Source organism: Dipodomys merriami, unplaced genomic scaffold (assembly GCF_024711535.1).
Source record: "Dipodomys merriami isolate MVZ:Mamm:240054 unplaced genomic scaffold, mDipMer1.0.p SCAF_173, whole genome shotgun sequence".
Classification (NCBI taxonomy): Eukaryota; Metazoa; Chordata; class Mammalia; order Rodentia; family Heteromyidae; genus Dipodomys; species Dipodomys merriami.
Window position 1 is genome coordinate 2363539 of NW_027203082.1, and position 18089 is coordinate 2381627.

The 18089-nt window shown below is 49.4% G+C and overlaps 1 protein-coding gene and 1 long non-coding RNA gene across 2 annotated transcripts in view; both read left to right on the forward strand.

Annotated features, from left to right (window-relative positions):
• The window catches only part of LOC138829502 (uncharacterized), a 42837-nt gene that overhangs the window by 10474 nt on the left and 14274 nt on the right, over nt 1–18089 (forward strand). The window contains exon 2 of the long non-coding RNA XR_011372633.1: nt 5025–5132. This is a non-coding gene — a long non-coding RNA (uncharacterized lncRNA). The remainder of the gene's footprint in view (nt 1–5024; nt 5133–18089) is intronic.
• Nucleotides 1621–4254, forward strand: Sox2 (SRY-box transcription factor 2). The gene has a single exon (XM_070025873.1). It carries the CDS (start codon nt 2128–2130, stop codon nt 3091–3093), a length of 966 nt encoding a protein of 321 aa, XP_069881974.1. The 5' UTR covers nt 1621–2127; the 3' UTR covers nt 3094–4254.

The window sequence follows — 18089 nt, forward strand, 5'->3', positions numbered from 1 at the left end:
GGATTGACTCGAAATAATTTCTTTTAAGTTTACAGGATTCTTTCCCACAACTTTCCTGCCGCTCGGGTCCGCATCTTGGCTTTGCGTGTGGCAGCACAGGCAAGCCTGGGAGGGCGGGAATTGGGGGAGGTGGAGGGGGGCGTCGGGGGAGGTTAGTAAGGTAGCAAAACAATGCGGTCGGTAAAGATAATAAATGGAACGTGGCCGGTAGATACTATTCCGTACATTTCCTTGGGGTGAGGAAGGGTAGATCAGGGGAAGGGGGCGGACAAGTGTTCCTGGAGAAAACCAGCAACCCCAAGGGTTTGCACCATTTATACATATATATTTCTCTCTATATATATTTCTTCATCTATAAACGTATAAAGAAATGGCATCTTTCTCTCCCTCCTCTCCCCCTCCCCCCCCTTTGTTGTCAAGTGCATTTTAGGCACAAAGATCCCAACAAGAGAGTGGAAGGAAACTTAGACGGGGCTTTGTTTGACTCCGTGTAGCGACAACAAGAGAAACAAAACTACCTATTTGTAACGGACGCGGTGCCATTGCTCCGGGCTTTGAGCGCCTACCTATTGAGATCTTTACGTCGGGACAATGGGAGCGCGGCTAAAGTGACCCTCTTGGGTCCCGGGCGGGCGGGACTCCTGCGCCCCCGCCCCCCCCGCCCTCCCGGGGGCGCCCTGCACCTGTGCCGGCCCCGCGCCCGCCCCGCCCCCCGGCCCCCCGGCCCGCGCCGCCCCCGCCGTCCCGGGCGGCAGGGGAAATGCCAGGGCGGGCTGTGCCCGGATCCTGGGAACTCTGCGTGGGAGGGAGCCGAGCGCGGCCCAGATGCCACCTCCGCGAGGCCGTGGGATGCCAGGAAGTTGACGTTACTCTCCCGCCCCCGCCGCCCGCACTTTCTGAGGCCCGCACCGCCGAGCCCCCGTCTCGGGAAGGAGAACCGGGGAGAGTGCCAGCGTGGCCTGGGCTCCGACCGAAGGCAGACCACGGTGGTTTCCTGGGCCACCGAGCTGGGGGGCGGAGGGGGGGGAGCGCGGCCAGGCCCAGCGCGCGCCCTGGGCCAGCCGCGCGCGGGATGCCGGCGAGGGAAGGACGGGGAGCCCGAGTCCGCGGGGGCTGCCAGGCCGGAGGTCTGCGTCTGACTGCTCGGCGAGCCGGCGCTCGGGACCCCTCGAGGGCCCGGGAGTCGGGGGGGGGGGCGACGAGGACGCACATCAACTCCTGAGCTGAGCCATCCGGTGCGCCCTCCGCTCCCGCGCCCCGGTCCCCATTTCAGCACCAAAAGAAAAAAAAAAGTAAATCAATATTAAGTTTCAACGGGGGGGGGCACGTAGTCTTAGTGCTGTTTACCCACTTCCTTCGAAAAGGCGTGTGGCGTGACCTGTTGCTGCGAGAAGGGATACAAAGGTTTCTCAGTGGCTGGCAGGCTGGCTGTGGGAGCCGCCTCTCCCCCCCCTCCCCCCCCCCGCACGCCTCCCCTCCCTCCCCCTATCCCCCCCCCCCCCCGCCTCCCGCACGGCCGGCGGCGCGGCAAGCCCCGCCCCCTTTCATGCAAAACCCGGCGGCGAGGCCGGGCTCGAGTGGAGGAGCCGCCGCGCTCTGATTGGTCGCTAGAAACCCATTTATTCCCTGACAGCCCCCGTCACATGGATGGTTGTCTATTAACTTGTTCAAAAAAGTATCAGGAGTTGTCAAGGCTGAGAAGAGAGTGTTTGCAAAAGGGGGAAAGTAGTTTGCTGCCTCTTTAAGACTAGGACTGAGAGAAAGAAGAGGAGAGGGAGAGAAAGGAGAGAAGTTTGAGCCCCAGGCTTAAGCCTTTCCAAAAAAATAATCATAACAATCGTCGGCTGCGGCAGGACCCGCCGGAGGAGGAGGGAAGCGCTTTTTTTTTTTTTTTGGATCTTGATTCCAGTTTGCTTCGCTCTCGCGCTCTCTCCCGCTCGCTCGCTCTCTCTCTTTCCCCCCCAATTCTTCGTCTGATTCTTCTCGCGGAGCCCTGCGCTCCCGAACCCCCCGCCCGCCTCCCCTCCTCTCCTCCGCCACCCTCCCCCCGCCCGCGGGCCCCCCAAAGTCCCGGCCGGGCCCAGGGTCGGCGGCCGCCGGCGGGCCGGGCCCGCGCACAGCGCCCGCATGTACAACATGATGGAGACGGAGCTGAAGCCGCCGGGCCCGCAGCAAACTTCGGGGGGCGGCGGCGGCGGCGGCGGCGGCAACTCCACGGCGGCGGCGGCGGGCGGCAACCAGAAGAACAGCCCGGACCGCGTCAAGCGGCCCATGAACGCCTTCATGGTGTGGTCCCGAGGGCAGCGGCGCAAGATGGCCCAGGAGAACCCCAAGATGCACAACTCGGAGATCAGCAAGCGCCTGGGCGCCGAGTGGAAACTTTTGTCGGAGACGGAGAAACGGCCGTTCATCGACGAGGCCAAGCGGCTGCGCGCCCTCCACATGAAGGAGCACCCGGATTATAAATACCGGCCCCGGCGGAAAACCAAGACGCTCATGAAGAAGGATAAGTACACGCTGCCCGGAGGCCTGCTGGCCCCCGGCGGCAACAGCATGGCGAGCGGGGTCGGGGTGGGCGCCGGCCTGGGCGCGGGCGTGAACCAGCGCATGGACAGCTACGCGCACATGAACGGCTGGAGCAACGGCAGCTACAGCATGATGCAGGACCAGCTGGGCTACCCGCAGCACCCGGGCCTCAACGCCCACGGCGCTGCCCAGATGCAGCCCATGCACCGCTACGACGTGAGCGCCCTGCAGTACAACTCCATGACCAGCTCGCAGACCTACATGAACGGCTCGCCCACCTACAGCATGTCGTACTCGCAGCAGGGCACCCCGGGCATGGCGCTCGGCTCCATGGGCTCGGTGGTCAAGTCTGAGGCCAGCTCCAGCCCCCCCGTGGTTACCTCTTCCTCCCACTCCAGGGCGCCCTGCCAGGCCGGGGACCTCCGGGACATGATCAGCATGTACCTCCCAGGCGCCGAGGTGCCGGAGCCCGCCGCCCCCAGCAGACTGCACATGTCCCAACACTACCAGAGCGGCCCGGTGCCCGGCACGGCCATCAACGGCACACTGCCCCTCTCGCACATGTGAGGGCCGGACAGCGAACTGGAGTAAGGTGGGGGAGGATTTTCAAAGCAAAGCAAGGGATTTTAAATGGGAGGGGTGCAAAAGAGGAGAATTAGAAACAGCTTGGGAAAAAAAAAAATCCTGGTAACGCTCTGAAGGAAAAAAAAAAGTCTCATCACTTACAGCAAATGACAGCTGCAAAAGAGAAGAGCAATCCCATCCAAACTCACGCAAAACCCGCGAAGCCGACCAGAAAACTTTTATGAGAGATCCTGGACTTCTTTTGGGAGGGGGGGGACTATTTTTGTACAGAGAAAACCGGGGGTGGGTGAGTGGGGAGGGCGGGGGAACGGACCTTGTATAGATCTGGAGGAAAGAAACTACGCAAAACTTTTTAAAAGTTCTAGTGTTACGGTAGGAGCTTTGCAGGAAATTTGCAAAAGTCTTTACCAATAATATTTAGAGCTAGTCTCCAAGCGACGAAAAAAATGTTTTAATATTTGCAAGCAACTTTTGTACAGTATTTATCGAGATAAACATGGCAATCAAAATGTCCATTGTTTATAAGCTTGAGAATTTGCCAATATTTTTCGAAGAGAGGCTTCTTGCTGAATTTTGAGTCTGCAGCTGAAATTTAGGGACAGTTGCAAACGTGGAAAGAAGAAAGTTATTCAGATTTGGACATTTTAGTTTTAAAATGGCACAAAAGGAAGAAAAAAATTAGAATAAGTACTGGCAAAACCATCTCCCTGGTCTTGTTTTAAGGGCAAAAGTTTTAGATTGTACTAAATTTTTTAACTTACTGTTAAAAGTAAAGAAAAAAATATGGCCATGCAGTTTGACATCGTTGGTAATTTATAATAGCTTTTGTTCAATCCCACCTTTTCATTTTGTCCAGATTAAAAAAAGAGAACAACCTGAGATTACTGTGTTTGAAATATTTTCTTATGGTTTGTAATATTTCTGTAAATTTATTGTGATATTTTAAGGTTTCTCCCCCTTTTATTTTCCGTAGTTGTATTTTAAAAGATTCGGCTCTGTATTATTTGAATCAGTCTGCCGAGAATCCATGTATATATATGTGAACTAATACCATCCTTATAACAGGTACATTTTCAACTTCAGTTTTTACTCCATTATGCACAGTTTGAGATAAATAAATTTTTGAAATATGGATACTGAAAATATGCTTGAGTCTTTCATTTATTTGGATAACACCGATTATACATGTCCTTTGGGGGAATTATACTGTGTTCAGGCATGGAAGCAAAATGCCAAAAAAAACCTTGGTATGACCAGGAACATGTGCAAACATTAACTGCAGAGAGAAAGATGGCTAAGTGATTATTGATGTGCACCCTTGGGGGAAAAAATTGAAATGCGTATTCTAGTTTCTAGAATAGAAACTAGAGGCCTTTATTGTAAACCCACCCCCTCCTTTTCTAAGCAGCCATGAATGAGCATGATGGGGACTTAGATTTAAACTAATTTGTACCACTTGTTGCCAGAAAGGAGTCAATTCTGAAAATTTTCATCTAGCTTAGCAGATGAGGTATTGAGCCAGATCACAACCAGGTTGGCTAGTTTTGTTTTCATTTTCTTCACAGCACAATGGCCCTTTGAAACCTGGTTATAGGGGGGAAATGATGCTTTTTGTATCTTATTGGAATAATTGCAAAGCAGACACAGCAAAGGGTTCCTCGGCTGGGAGGGTGTCTAGATGGTTCTGGCCCTGCTATTGTCTACGAGGAAACAAGTGGTTTGCTTCCTTTGTTCCTTGACTTCTTAAACTTTCTCCTACATTTTGCTGTTTAGGGGCAAGGGAAAGCAAAGAACGTCTTGCAAAAACTCCCAGACTTATCACCGATATAGTTTATATATATATATATATATATTATTTATTTTCTCCCCCCCCCTTTCTCTCCCTCCCTGAATTCCATTTCTTAAATTGGCAGCGCGGGTCCAAGCCTGTAGCCCCAAATCGGATAATCTCTGCAGCTGATAACAAGCAAAAGAGAAGCCAGGCAACAGCCATATTAAAGAAGAAAACAATCAACTCTGAGGTAGATATTTTACTTTGTGGTCTAATCACATTTGGAGATGATTATGCTTTTGATCTCTTAACTGTTTTACTCGAGTGATAGGAGTCAGGGGAGGGGAGGTGGAGGCGAATAAGATCGGATATGTTGTTTTCGTTTGCCCTGGGAAAGGTAAAGAAAGACAATCGTAGTCCTGAGTGAGAGAGGTAAAGTTGGGGGAAACATCGTGGTCTTTGAATTAGCGATGCTTTGGCCCTACAAGCAGCCGGCGCTTTGGCAAAGCCTGGGGGAACTGGTCAGGGACTTTTATTCTTTACTGCTTGCTTCGACCATCCTTCCCCGACCCAAAGGCACCGAGAACCAAGAGTTGGGCACTCTTAGGAGGGCAGACTTATTTCTCACAATTTGCAGCAACTTGCAATTTGTCAACTTGGAGCAACTTCGGAGAAGTTGGAAGCCGCGGCCCTTGTGTAGAGTACCCGCCGGCACTACTGAGTTAGCTCATCTCGGTTTGCATCGTTTCCAAGAAAAGTCTCGAGGTGTTGCTAATGTGAGTTCTGGGATGGACCTAGGAAAACCAAACTCATTTTCTGTATTTGTGTTTATTCTGGATGGCTGTATTCTACATGTATATTGGTTTTTCGTCTTTATCTTCATTTCTAGAGTAATGCTGTATTGGCAAGGGGGAAGTTATTATTCGAGTTCCCGACTAGCCAGGCATTCCCCTCCCCTAATTAATGCAGAGACTCTAAAAGAATTTCCCCCGGCCTGGTCAGCCATTGTAATGCATATAGGGATTATTCACGTGATAATGAGCACATTCGCCCGATCTGGCTCACATTGACGAATAAAAGAAACTTTGAATAAAGATCCAAAAGAACGGAGCTTCCAGAGTGGGGAGGATATTTTTGGAATTTGAGCCAATCAATGATATAGAATGTGTATATTTGGAGTGGGGGGCGGACATAAAGCAGAAATATATACAGGTTAGAGTAACTTTTATTAGTCTCCCCATTAAGAGAGCAAGGGGGGGGGGAGATCGGGCTAAAAAGCAACATTGTGACTAAATGCTCACATTCAACTCTTATAAGAGGAAGGAGCATAATATTTTGGAAAGCTGTATTAGGTTGAATGATTGTCTCTCTACTCCCAAAACAAGGGAATTTCTATTTCCCCTCCCGTCCCTCCATATCTCCAAACTAAACAGTTGAAGAGTATAGAGGTCAAAGTATTTGGTTTGCAAATATAAATGCCTTTGATAAACTACATCTGAAGTAAATGATACATACCTCTTTGCATCCTTTGATGAGTAAATAGTTTCCCAAGGTATGTCATTTCATGGCTAGATTAATATTGAGCATATAGTGTTTTAACAGCATGATTTTCAAGGAGGGTAAGGCCATGAACTTGCCTGGAGACAGTTATCTCCTAGCACTGAAGATGGCTCTGCAGTGTTTTGTTCTTTTTTCTTGGGATATTGTTCTGCTCAATGAAACCTTAATTTTCAGTGAAAGGGGGTGAATTTAAATGTTTCCTTAACCTACACACAGAGTAGAAATGTGCAAAAGGATGAGATTATAGTCTATTCTCACTACATTTTTTTTCCTTCTCTGAGCACCCGCCCCCTCCATACTTTAAATAAAGAGCGTTAAAATATTTTGCTGAGCTGTAGTAGATTAGCAAGGCTGCTTTGCCAATACTGGGAAGCTGGTATTACAGACCATCCCAGGGGAGAATGGCTCACATTAACCACTAAATGAATATTTGACAAGGGCTCATTCGGAGGTATTATTACTATAAACGTGTCCCTACTGGACTTTTCAAGGGTCAAAGAGCAATGCTTCAATTAATTATTTAGACTGCTAGTAGATTTGGTTGTAATAGCTGTACTTATTTCTGGAAACCCACACATTCTTGCAGTAGGAAAATCTCAGGAGGGTTTTCCCCATCATCAGTATCATCTTAGATTAAAAAACAGCCCTAACACACATTGATGTTGGCTTTTTTCATAAACCCCCCCTTTTTTTTTTTGGCCTGGGGGAGGGAGTCACAGTTCCTTTTCTATTTCATGAGCTAGGGGGGATTTTTTTTTATTGTTTGCTTAAAAGTAAAACAAGAACAAAATAACATCGTAATTTTCATTTCTAGATCATATTTTGGTTTAAAAGGAAAACAAGATTATAACTTAATTTCCATATCACACCTGGCAAGACCTTTCAGGGATTTGAAATATGGAGGGCAAGAAGAGGATGTTTACTTATACGTTTTATCTTTTCTAAGTAGCAATGTCCCACGATTTCAGGGAATCAAGCAAGGCCCCGGATTTAGGCAGGAGACGCATTTGTTTGCTCGTAAAATCCGGGGTTTCAAATAGAAGATTCTACAGGTGGAGTACCCTGAGTCATTGTGGCAAGAGTAGATCAGGGTGCTAAGTGGTCCCTCTACCCTTTTCCATCCATTGGTCTGAATACTGCAAGGTGTAATGGCGGGGGGGAGGGATTGTATTTCTGCTGTGTCATAAGTTCTTCCATGACCCTAGATAAAATGGTAAAATGTAAGGGAATGATTTTGAGAGTATGGTTTCTTGACAATAATATAAATTGAATGAATAAGAGATAAGCTGGGGTGGGGGAGCAGTAATTACAAACTCAATTCATTCAGCTTTTCAGAACTTTTGTTGTGGGAGCTCCATTGACGGGTTTTGAGCTGCCAGTTTTCTCACATTAAAAGGAACTGATCAGCGCCTCAGGGGGACAAGGAATACCGCTTAACTGCATGGTGATGGGGGTCTTCATTTAGAACCATTACAAGAAGAAAATTAAATAGTGCCTTTGTGTGTACAAGGTTTACTTTTCAACTGCTAATAGTTTATAACTAACTGCTCTGAGATTGAAGTTTTACTGTGGTTTGATCGCCTGCTAGTTGACACTGCTTATTTATTTATTTATCTCTTGTAATTGAAAGAGCTTTACACACACACACACACACACACACACACACACACACACACACACACACACACACACACACACACCTGTCTTCACGTCTTGCTCTTGGAGAGTTTTGAAAAACAAGTTCTCATATTTTTCTTTGTGGAAGACGTTTCCTTTGGCCATAAGTTCATTTAGCAAAGACTTGAGTTCACCCCCCCCCCCACACACACACCCATTATTTGCATTTCTGTGGGTTTTCAGCGACTTTTCCTAGTTCTCAGAGGTAAGGTTTCTTTTCTGGCTGCAACTAGGGTTGGAGATGGGGATTGATTTAATATTCTTTGCTTTCTTTTCTTTCACCTAAGTTGGAAGGTGTCTGAGTGGATCTCCCTAGGAACCCTGTCTGTAAGGTGAATCCCTTCAAGAAGGGAGAAGGCGAGAACATTCTAACCTTTACTATGAAAATCTGGATTAAGTTCAAAGGAAGGTCTAGATAAGAAGCTGAGCGTGCAGCAATCCAAAGACAGGGAAATTGCCCAAAACAGAGAATTGAGTTGGTATCTTTAATAGATTTGTTTTTTCCTGCTTAAAAACTTCCCTGGAAACCTGAGGTCAGATAACCACCATCTTTCACTTTGGAGGGTACTGTCCAGTTTTACAATTCTTGGTTTTTGTTTGTATATTTTGTTTCTGTGGCTTTTAGAAAATAATGAATTTGACTTTCTGGTTTTGATTGAAGGGACTTCTTTGGGGGAAGAATGGAAATAGATTCCTCACGACAGACAACTGTCTTTTTGTAGCCGTGTCCAGCTGTATTTTATTTTATATTTTGGTATAATGGTAATATTCTGATTCCTTGAGCGCCGTTCTCGGTCTCTTTGCAAAGCAAATAGAACGTCCTTTTATTTCGGACCGCAAAGCTATTTGCCGGTTCTTGGCATTTGGGCTACAGATGCTTGTGCGACTTTGCAAAGCAGTGTCAGGTGATAGCAGAGCTCACAGGAGGCCTGGCTTTGCACAACCCTACCCGCCTGCTTGTGCAAAATGAAGTGGGCACTGTTTTGTAAAGATTGCAGCGTTTTGCACGATCCCTAGCCTCCCTCTCCCGGCTTGGGTGCACGGCTGGGCTGGGCGCGCGCCGGCCTCCCGCGGGTGGCCCTCGGGAAGCGCGCCGCGTGCCCGGTGCCCAGCGGAGCCGCAGACAGCTGGAGGCCGCCGTCGACAATCGCGCGGCCGGGAACCTGACGTCCTACGGCCCCCAGGGGGCTCCCCAGAAAGACGCTGTGTGGGTCTCCAGTTCTCTTTGCCCAGATTCTGCTCAAACCGCCCTACGCGGCTCCTCGTCCGGCAAGTGCAGAGAGTCTCCGGGGTTGTTAGGACGAGTCCTCTGCCTCCTGGGCAGAAGCCGGAGCCCACGATGACCGCATGACCTCGAAGCTGACTCTAGCTCCCAAACTTTTCAAAACACAGTGTCGACGAATGCCCTCCTTGCGTGTCACGCACACCAGTTCTTTTCTTTTAAGTTCCTTCACCCCCCCACCCCCACCCCCCGCGCTTGTAGCTAAATCTCAGCCTAAGAGTCTGTATTTAGTCCTTCCCAATGAGAGGCCGCAGACCGGGGTGGGGTGGGGGACAGCTGTGGAAGGCACCGAAGCGTTCTGGGGTGTCCTGAGAACTGGGGTCCTCTAGGAACGGAATGGATGGGAAAGGGGGAGAAGCAGGCTTCCCTTTCTCGTTTGCAAAGCAGGAATATACAGTTAACCTCGGAGAAGAGAAACGCCAAGTCCTAGACACAGAATTTAGCCTTCATTCCTAAATGTGACTTTTCGTACTGTCCAGTGGAATTGGGGCGACAGAGAAGGGACGCAATTCCCACATTAGACTCCAAGATCGAGGTAGAAACTCTTAGTTCCTCTTTCATTCCTGTTCCTGGACAGTAAAATCAGCCCAGAAAAAAAAAAAAAGAAAGAAAAATCACCCTTAGCACTTCTGCAGTGCCCTGTCTATCCGAGGGTTGATCTAGAAAGTTGTTTGGCAAACTTACCATCCCTAGGTGTCTTCCTGAAGGGAGGGATACTGGCATTCTGGGCAAGAGCCCGCCCCCACCCGCGGAAGGCAGAAAAATAATTACAGTATTAAAAGGAGCTGTGAATTCTTCCCAAGGGTTCTTATCGCTGGCGGCCAGGCCAGAAGCGGGACTGCGCCCCCACCCCCCACCTTGTGACGTCAGGGCCTGCCGGGCCTGGGGATGGATGTAGTGCTTTGAGTGTTCCGGGAAAGGGCCGTCGGAAGGCTTGCGGGGCCAGGCCAGTGGAGCCGGCCTCCATCACCACCTGGCCCTGGCTGGGAGGCTCCTAGACTCCTGACAACCTAGAGCCTAGCCAAATACACACATAGCCGGACTTCCACAGAGACCACTCACGGCCAAGGTCTATGGTTTCCCAGAGCACTTTTTCCCAATAGATACTTTTAAAGTACTTTGATTAGGTACTGAGAATTTGTTATGGGAGCTGAACAAGTTCGTTTTGTGGTATTTGTTCTGTTTTCAGATGCTTGACAGATCACAGTGAAAGCTTTCACTTAGCTTTATCTGACCCCAAGTTTAAGCAGCCATTTAAGATTTAAAGCACTTCCCAGAGTTTTTCTAGTTCTGCACTCAGCAAGATTAAGGTAGTTGCTCCTGGCTTACCATTACCATGCCTTTTCCATCTTCTCTTTCTCCTCTACGCCCAATACGTTATATAGCTTTTGGAATCAAGTATTACTGAGAGACCATCATTGCACCAGGAATTAAATTACAGAGACATTTGGTATATAGAATGTAGATACAGTTTATGGATAGATGGATAAAAATTATTTGTTGGTATAGAACACCTTGGTGTTTCAGGAACATGCACTTCCCAGGACCTCTGTTTAATTTTCAAGTCACTCTAACTCATCGAATTCCCTTCCACTGGGAAGGATTCTGGCAACTAGGCTTTATATTCTGATATTGGTCCAGGATCTCACCAAGTAATGATTTAGCCACACTTAGTCAATATTTTGTGTGCACTCAGTTTAATATTAACTCACATCCAGGTCGATTTGACTATCACACTTAACAGCCTAAATCTGGATGATGACACATTATAGTTTAAACAGATGGGAATACTATGTGGCAAACCTGTGTTATTCTCAAGGTTCTCTCCTTGCTGTTTCCTCATTTTCCCATCTCCGAGGAAGACACTTTAAAATCAAGTCTCCCTGTGAGAGTTTGTTTACTCCAACTTCTGTTCAACTAGACCAACATTCTCTCATCAGCTTTCCAAACACCCTCTCATCAGGTTTGTGAAATGATGCAAAAAACATCTTAGCCTCCAAAATAGCAAAATAAATGTGAACATATGGAGAGAAGACTTCATTGTTAGGAAATTGATTTGAATGTTTAGTTCACACTTCAGCCTCAGTGCTTCCTTTCCTACCCACTTTCTCCCTCATTGCCGTCTGGTGCTTGGGTACTCTACATCTATGAGCAAGCCAGTTTCTTAGCATAAATTATGAATGCAGATCTGGGGGGTCCTTCTGATAAGATAAATTAGGGGCTAGACTCTTGTGCATGTTTCTATTTTTATTACCATGGAAACTTGTCTCTACCTCTTAAGCAGTACCATTTTACAAACTTACTATCTCCATAAAAACTATGGAGATACTTTCAATAGGAAAACAAATCAGGTAACTCCCCCCCTCCCCCCCCCCACACACACACCGGGAAGCCTTACAAGTTAAGGATACAAAATATTTCATGGTTAGTTGTATGAACTTCCAAATTAGCTGCATATAAAGTATTTAAATTTTTTTTTTGGCTGTCACTGGCTGGCAATACTCATTTTTTTTCTCTTTCTGTGGTGTGTGTGTGTGTGTGTGTGTGTGTGTGTGTGTGTGTGTGTGTATGTGTGTTGGTTGGTTTGAAAAGCAGGAAGAAATGTAATGAATTGAGTGCTGTCAGAGATGTCTTCTGTTTGAACAATCTGCGATGGGCTGAATGGCAGGGACTCCCTCATCCAGTGCAGGTGCAGTAGAGCTGGGGAAAGGGGGAGGGGGGGCTCCCTCTGTTCTGTCAAAAAGCACCATTCTCCACAATAGACCACACACTGACAGCCAGCGTGACATCAACTCACACTTTCATACTTTTCCCCCTATCCATAGTTCTGAGTTCACAAAGTGGCCATACAGTAGCCTTGGTTAGGTTCCTTTAATGAACATTTTGTGGCTCCTATGGGCAACATTGAAATCTGCTGAGCCCTGGGAAGAACAAATAGATTTTTAATAGTGAGTTCCAAACCAAAATGTATAGCTATAGATATGAAAAGTAAGCTGGTCTTTCCACTCTTTCCCAATCCCCATGTTCACAAGCACTCCAGATGAGCGAGCTGTGATCTGAAAACTTTTGAGTTAAAAGTTCTTCTAAGATTACTTAGGCTCCAAGCTCCCCGTCTTCCATGTCCTGTGGGATCAAACAGGAAAGGAGAGAAAGCATGAATTTCATGTATTTATTTAAATTTAAAAGGACCTCTAGTATTTTATTATGCTGTATGAGAGGGCTAATCCTGCAAATGAACGGACATTAATCTTGTGGAGTGGAGTCCTGTCCCCCTTTGAATTGGTTTTTTACTGGGGAGGGGGGAGGAGAAGAGGGTTAGGAAAGGCTGCAACTGTTTTAAAACTCTAGACAAAGATGCGACTACCCTTTAGCTGCCCCGCCGGCTGCAAGGGCCAGACCTTCTATGATTTCGTTGTGTGTGTGTGTGTGTGTGTGTGTGTGTGTGTGTGTGTGTGTGTGTGTGTGTGTGTGTGTGTGTTTACACTTCTGTAACCCAGGCCTTGGTGCCTCGAGTTTTAAACAGAATTATTCAAGAAGGGGAAGGGCTTGCCTAGAGAAAAGATTCTAGTCAGTTTCTTCTCCTCCTCCTACCCTCGCTGCCGAATCCTCTCCCATCCCCACCCCAGTGCCTTCTTGGTCTAGGAGCTGAACATTTTAGCAGAATCAGGGAGAGGGGAGCAGAGGACTGAGCAGACAAGGACAGTTTCCCAAACCCTATAGCCCATCCAGAGCTCCGGACGCCGTGTATCATTAGCTGACTTCCCTCGGAAACTCCCTGAAGCATAACTCAGAGGAAAATGGATTCTTGTATGTATGTCGAAAACTCATGTAGCCACATGCACTTTCCAAACCCAAATTAAAAACATCTACTTTCTAGCAACCACCCTGGCAAAACATGTGTATCAGCCTCGTAAGCATTCCAGTGAGTGAAGGAACTGGAAGAGACCCTCCGCCCGGCCCAGGGATTCGGCGGGGTGGGGCTCAGAGTAGAGGGATTTGATATGCCGGGCCAGTAAAGGCAAAATTCTTTAAAACCTCAAATAACACAGGCAGAGATCACCGGTGTCCAGTTAGGTCAAGCTGGTGACTACAGCAATCGGCCGGGTCGCCTGCAGTGGGTATGCCTATGGCGCCTACTGAAGTCTAGGCCTAGCTTGTGTGGGGAGCCCCTGCCCCTCAATCTGCTTACTGTCCTCCCGCCCGCCCGCCGCTACTGGATAGCCAGCGCATCCTCCGGCCCATATACACCCACAATTAATCTTTCTTATTAAAGCTTCCATTCTGTCCCCAAGGGGCGACTCAAACCTATTTAGATTTCCTTGCTTGGCTGCACAAATTTAAGTGGGCAAAGAGTTATAAACCTAATAACAGAGGGCAAGAGAGTGATTTGTGTAGAGAGGATGCATCTAGGGGTGTCGGGAGGCTGTGGGCCGGGCCCACCTCGGCATTCACCTCGGGATGTACGACGGGCCGCGGGAGGGCCAGTGAGCCCCTCAAGCACACACCTCGAGCCACACCTGCACCCCTCGCGGCGCCTCGGCGGGGCCCACGAGGACCCCGGCAGGAAGATGCCACCTCCCGAAGTCTTACAAACCCCGCCCAGAAAGGCGGACTTCTCTGAGTATCCCAAACCAGGGAACTTGCAGGAAATCAGGAAAGGTTTGCCCTGTTTGGGATTAATTGAGAATAATTAACACTGGAGACCGTTAATCACCACTTTCCCGCTCTCTCTGTTCTTTTGGATCTGCAGCAGCGTCTGCCCCGTTTGCTCCCACTGCCAACGGCGGGGTGGGTTTGCTGGTGAAAGTAAAGACGTCCTGGTTGCTGTCACCCAGTTCGGCTGTACTTACACACACACACACACACACACACACACACACACACACACACACACACACACACACCGCTTGCATATTGTTTGATTACTAATTCGAGTTAATATGATCTTTATGGCAACATAACAGTGGATAATTGGCCTTTTTTCCTGAACAACAATGTAAATCACAATCGCTTTATTATTTAATAACGTCAAACGCTTCGTTGGATTGGCCCCGACGGAGAAGACCTTTTCTTTCTAGACAGTATTGGGAAGAACAATGAAGATGTAATTGTGGAGATTTCATAAGTTGGCGCTCATAAATGAACAGCTTCGATATGGAAGTTCCAGCAGATGTGGGCACTCTACTGTCGGGAACTCTCTCCCCCCCCCCCCCAGGACACGGTCTACTCATTCTATTGGAGGGCTCTTTTGGGGGGGGCAGTTCTGGTGATAGTGGTGGGGGTCCTCAACCTAGCAACCACCTGAAATTTCCAGTAGTAATTAGAGTTTTTATTGGCCTTACTCTTCAAACCTTTTATATTGCCGATTTAGCATTAAGGCATTAAATTCGCACACCAAAATTGGCGCGATATCCAGATAGCCCCTCTGCCACTTTGGTTGTTGGACACCGAGAGCTGGAGCTTAGGTTTTGTTTTTACTTATTTATTGTCGGTCTTATTTGGGTTTTGAGGATTGTTTTCTGTTGTTGTTGTTGATTGGTTGGTTGGTTGGTTTTAAAACGGAATCTGTGTCAGTGCCCTGAAATGTTCTTGTCTTAGATCGAGTTTTTGCAAGCAATTATTTTACAAATGATTGGAAGATTGAGTCAACCCTTGAGACCCCTCTCCCCGCCAGTGCTAGCCCCGAGAAGGAAAGTGTCCCTGCTTCTCCAAGGAAGAAGTAATCACCCCACCCCCACCCCCGCCCCCCAAGTCCCACAGTTCTAATGGCATTCTTCCTGGTGGCTTTTGTGATCCCTGGAGAGCCGGCTGTTTCTGATGTCTTCAGACTTGGGTGTCTTTCAGACTTTTTCCAATGGAAAGCCCCCGCTATTTGAAATTTGGGTCAAGGAGAAAGACTCAGAGCCTACAGCAGCTTTGTTTCTGCATGTGCCCACGTCTCCATTTTATTGAACTTTTATTGCCTGTAGGGAAGCAGCATAATTTACTCCCCCCTCCCCCTTTTCTAAGATAAACAGGAGGTGCGAAACGCTTGGGCCGCACACGCGCCCTGAGGCCCCCGCTCTCCCTTCCTTCTCTCCTCCAGCAACCTTGCAGCTGTCCCCAGTCAGATCTGGGTGGCACACGTACCGTTCTCTGTTGCCACACGCATATTAAAAAAAAAAAGCACCCATACATTTTGACCATCCCCCAGCCATGTCTGCATGTTTTGGATGGGGGGAGGGGGTTCTAGTCATTTTCTAATTGCACAATTTCCCTTTCTGAGACTAAAAAGAAGGAAGGGTTGAGAAATCGAGGGGGATCGCAGAGGATTTTTCAGAACGAGCCTGGCCACAACTCTCCTTGTAAAAAGTAGTATTTTTTTTGTTTTTGTTTTAACCAGAAGGAGTGCATTTGGGAAAGTTTTTAGCACAGGAGTTGGGCTCTGTGTTCTTCTGCTTGGGTCTGCTGGCCCCCCACCCCCGCAGGACAATGGCCGCTTTGAGGCGCGCCGGGGTGGGGGGCGGCAGCAGGGGGGGCGGGCAGCTTTCCTCCTCCAAGAGGCCCGCAGCTGGGGGAGCACCGGGCAGGGAGCGCGCCGAGCAGGAAGCAAAACCATCCAAGGACCCTGCTTGCCCACGGCCGGACCCCGGACCGGGGCAGGCTTTGAGGTCCAGGAGCCCGAGCTACAGGGGGAGGGGAAAGGGGAGGAGAAGAAGGAGGGAGGGCGACAGGAGTAGGTAACAGGTTCGAGTTTTGTATCCCCCCCCCAACATTTGCTTTAGGTACAGAATTCTACACCCGAGATTTCCCTAACCCCTCTTGCTCTCACTCTTGAGCAGATCTTTGGTAAATGATGTCTCCACTCTGGGCTTTAACACTACATTCACTCTCCAGATTTCACCTTTTGCCTACGCCCAGCTCTGTCTCTGGAGCCCCCCCCCCTTTCGCCTCCCTGCCCCCCTCGGCCAGGGACTCTGCATTCCTTTTCAGTTTGGGTGTTTTTCTCCCCCAAGAGAATGCCGGTGCCCTCATCATCTAGGAGAAAGACCCTGGGGTCAGCACAGTGGTGGAAACGGTGGTCAGCTGTTTCAAACCGTCTCCCAAACCAGGTGTCAGGACCACGTGCTGTGCCTTCGAACGGCAGCCGCGGGCCTGGGCCCGGCGAGCTGCGGCCGCCGGGGGCTGGCTGGCGCGGAGGGGCGCGCGGGAAGCGGCGGCGGGCGACCGGGGCCCCGGCGCTGCGCCGCACACCCCGCCGCGGCGGCGCGGAGGGAAGCGAATTATCCAGAGCGTGTTTGGTCTGGGACTGCTTGCGTAGTCAACTTCTGCTTTTATTTGTTTGTTTGTAATCTCATATTTAGGCGAGCCAGGACGGTGGCAGCGGAGGGAGAAAGGACGGGATGGAGGAGGGGGCTTGGTGCTAACCACACCCCTTCCTAATGAGTTAATTTCCATATTTGCGTTCTCCCGCTTCTAGCGCCCTCTCCCCCGCCCCCCCCTTCTCCTTCTTTCCGGACGCCGTGGTGCAGTAGCGCGTCTTGCACGGCTCAGACACCTCCACTACTTTGGATTGAAACAAAACCAAACAGAACAAAAAGCTCACGGTAAGAGCAGAAAATTGGTCTATTGATAACATTCCCTCCAAGTGTTGATCTTGGCATTCCCCCCCCCGACCCCCGCCGCCGGTTAATCCCCACCCCCAAATGGGTCGCGCACGGCTTGCGGAGGGCTTGCAGACACTCCAGGCAGACAGCAGACACAACTGACGTCGCCCCCGCCCTGCCCCGCCTCCAGCTGTCCCACCCGCTCGGAGCTCGATTCATGCCCTACTGTAGATGGTGCCTTGCACGCCCCCCCCCCCGAACGTGAGGGCATCGAGATCAGGGTCAGCACTGAAAGGGGAGAAACGGCCCCCAAAGGAGGGGACCCAAAGTGAAAGTCTCCAACCACCTGTGCCCAGAGCGCGCCGAGCCTGGCTGGGCCGCGGGCCGGGGCAGACGCGGGTGAAGCACGCCAAGTGCGGTTAGGCGTCTGCCCTCCCCGGAGGCTCAAAGTTCCGGCAGCCAGAGTTGGAAAGTTTGTGGACGAGCTCTTGGTGAGAAACGCAAGCAGTGGGATCCATCTGCTTCTCACCTGGTTCCCCACTCGTGATGGTGGTGATTCCGCTTAGGAAACGGGCAGAAGTGACCTTCCCAGTTGTGCTCCGCGCTCCGATCCTGTCCTCACCCCTTGGAGGGGGGTGGGTAAGGGGGTACCACGCCGAGTGCCTTAGGATCTGGGCTCCAACCTGAGCTCCAAAATAGCTTGCTTGGCCAATTGTGAGCTGCAGCAATATCAAAGTGAGCTGTCCCAAGTAACTCTCGCCTAGAAAGCTGGGAAGAGCTTAAGCAGCTTGCTTTAATGATGATTTGTAGCTCGGCGAGGGGTACGGACAGCAAACACCCCGCAGGTGTGTGCCCTAACACCGCCATCCGGACTTGAATGTAGATTACTCCGGCGATCGTTTGATCGGCCCTTTGAAACTCTTTACAATTGCCTGTGACGAACGGCCAGTCTCAGTTTTTCTCTGGGTAATGCCTTGAGGGTAAGTCCTCAGGCCTTTTTAAAGATCTCTAGTATATTAAAAGGGGGGAAAAAAGAAAAACATTCGATTTTAGTTTAGAACTCATCTAGTTCTTTTAACAGGCACCACCCAAGCCTGTCAGT

Excerpts from the sequence above, each read along its gene's own strand:
- Sox2 (XM_070025873.1), top strand. The coding sequence starts at position 2,128 with ATGTACAACATGATGGAGACGGAGCTGAAGCCGCCGGGCCCGCAGCAA.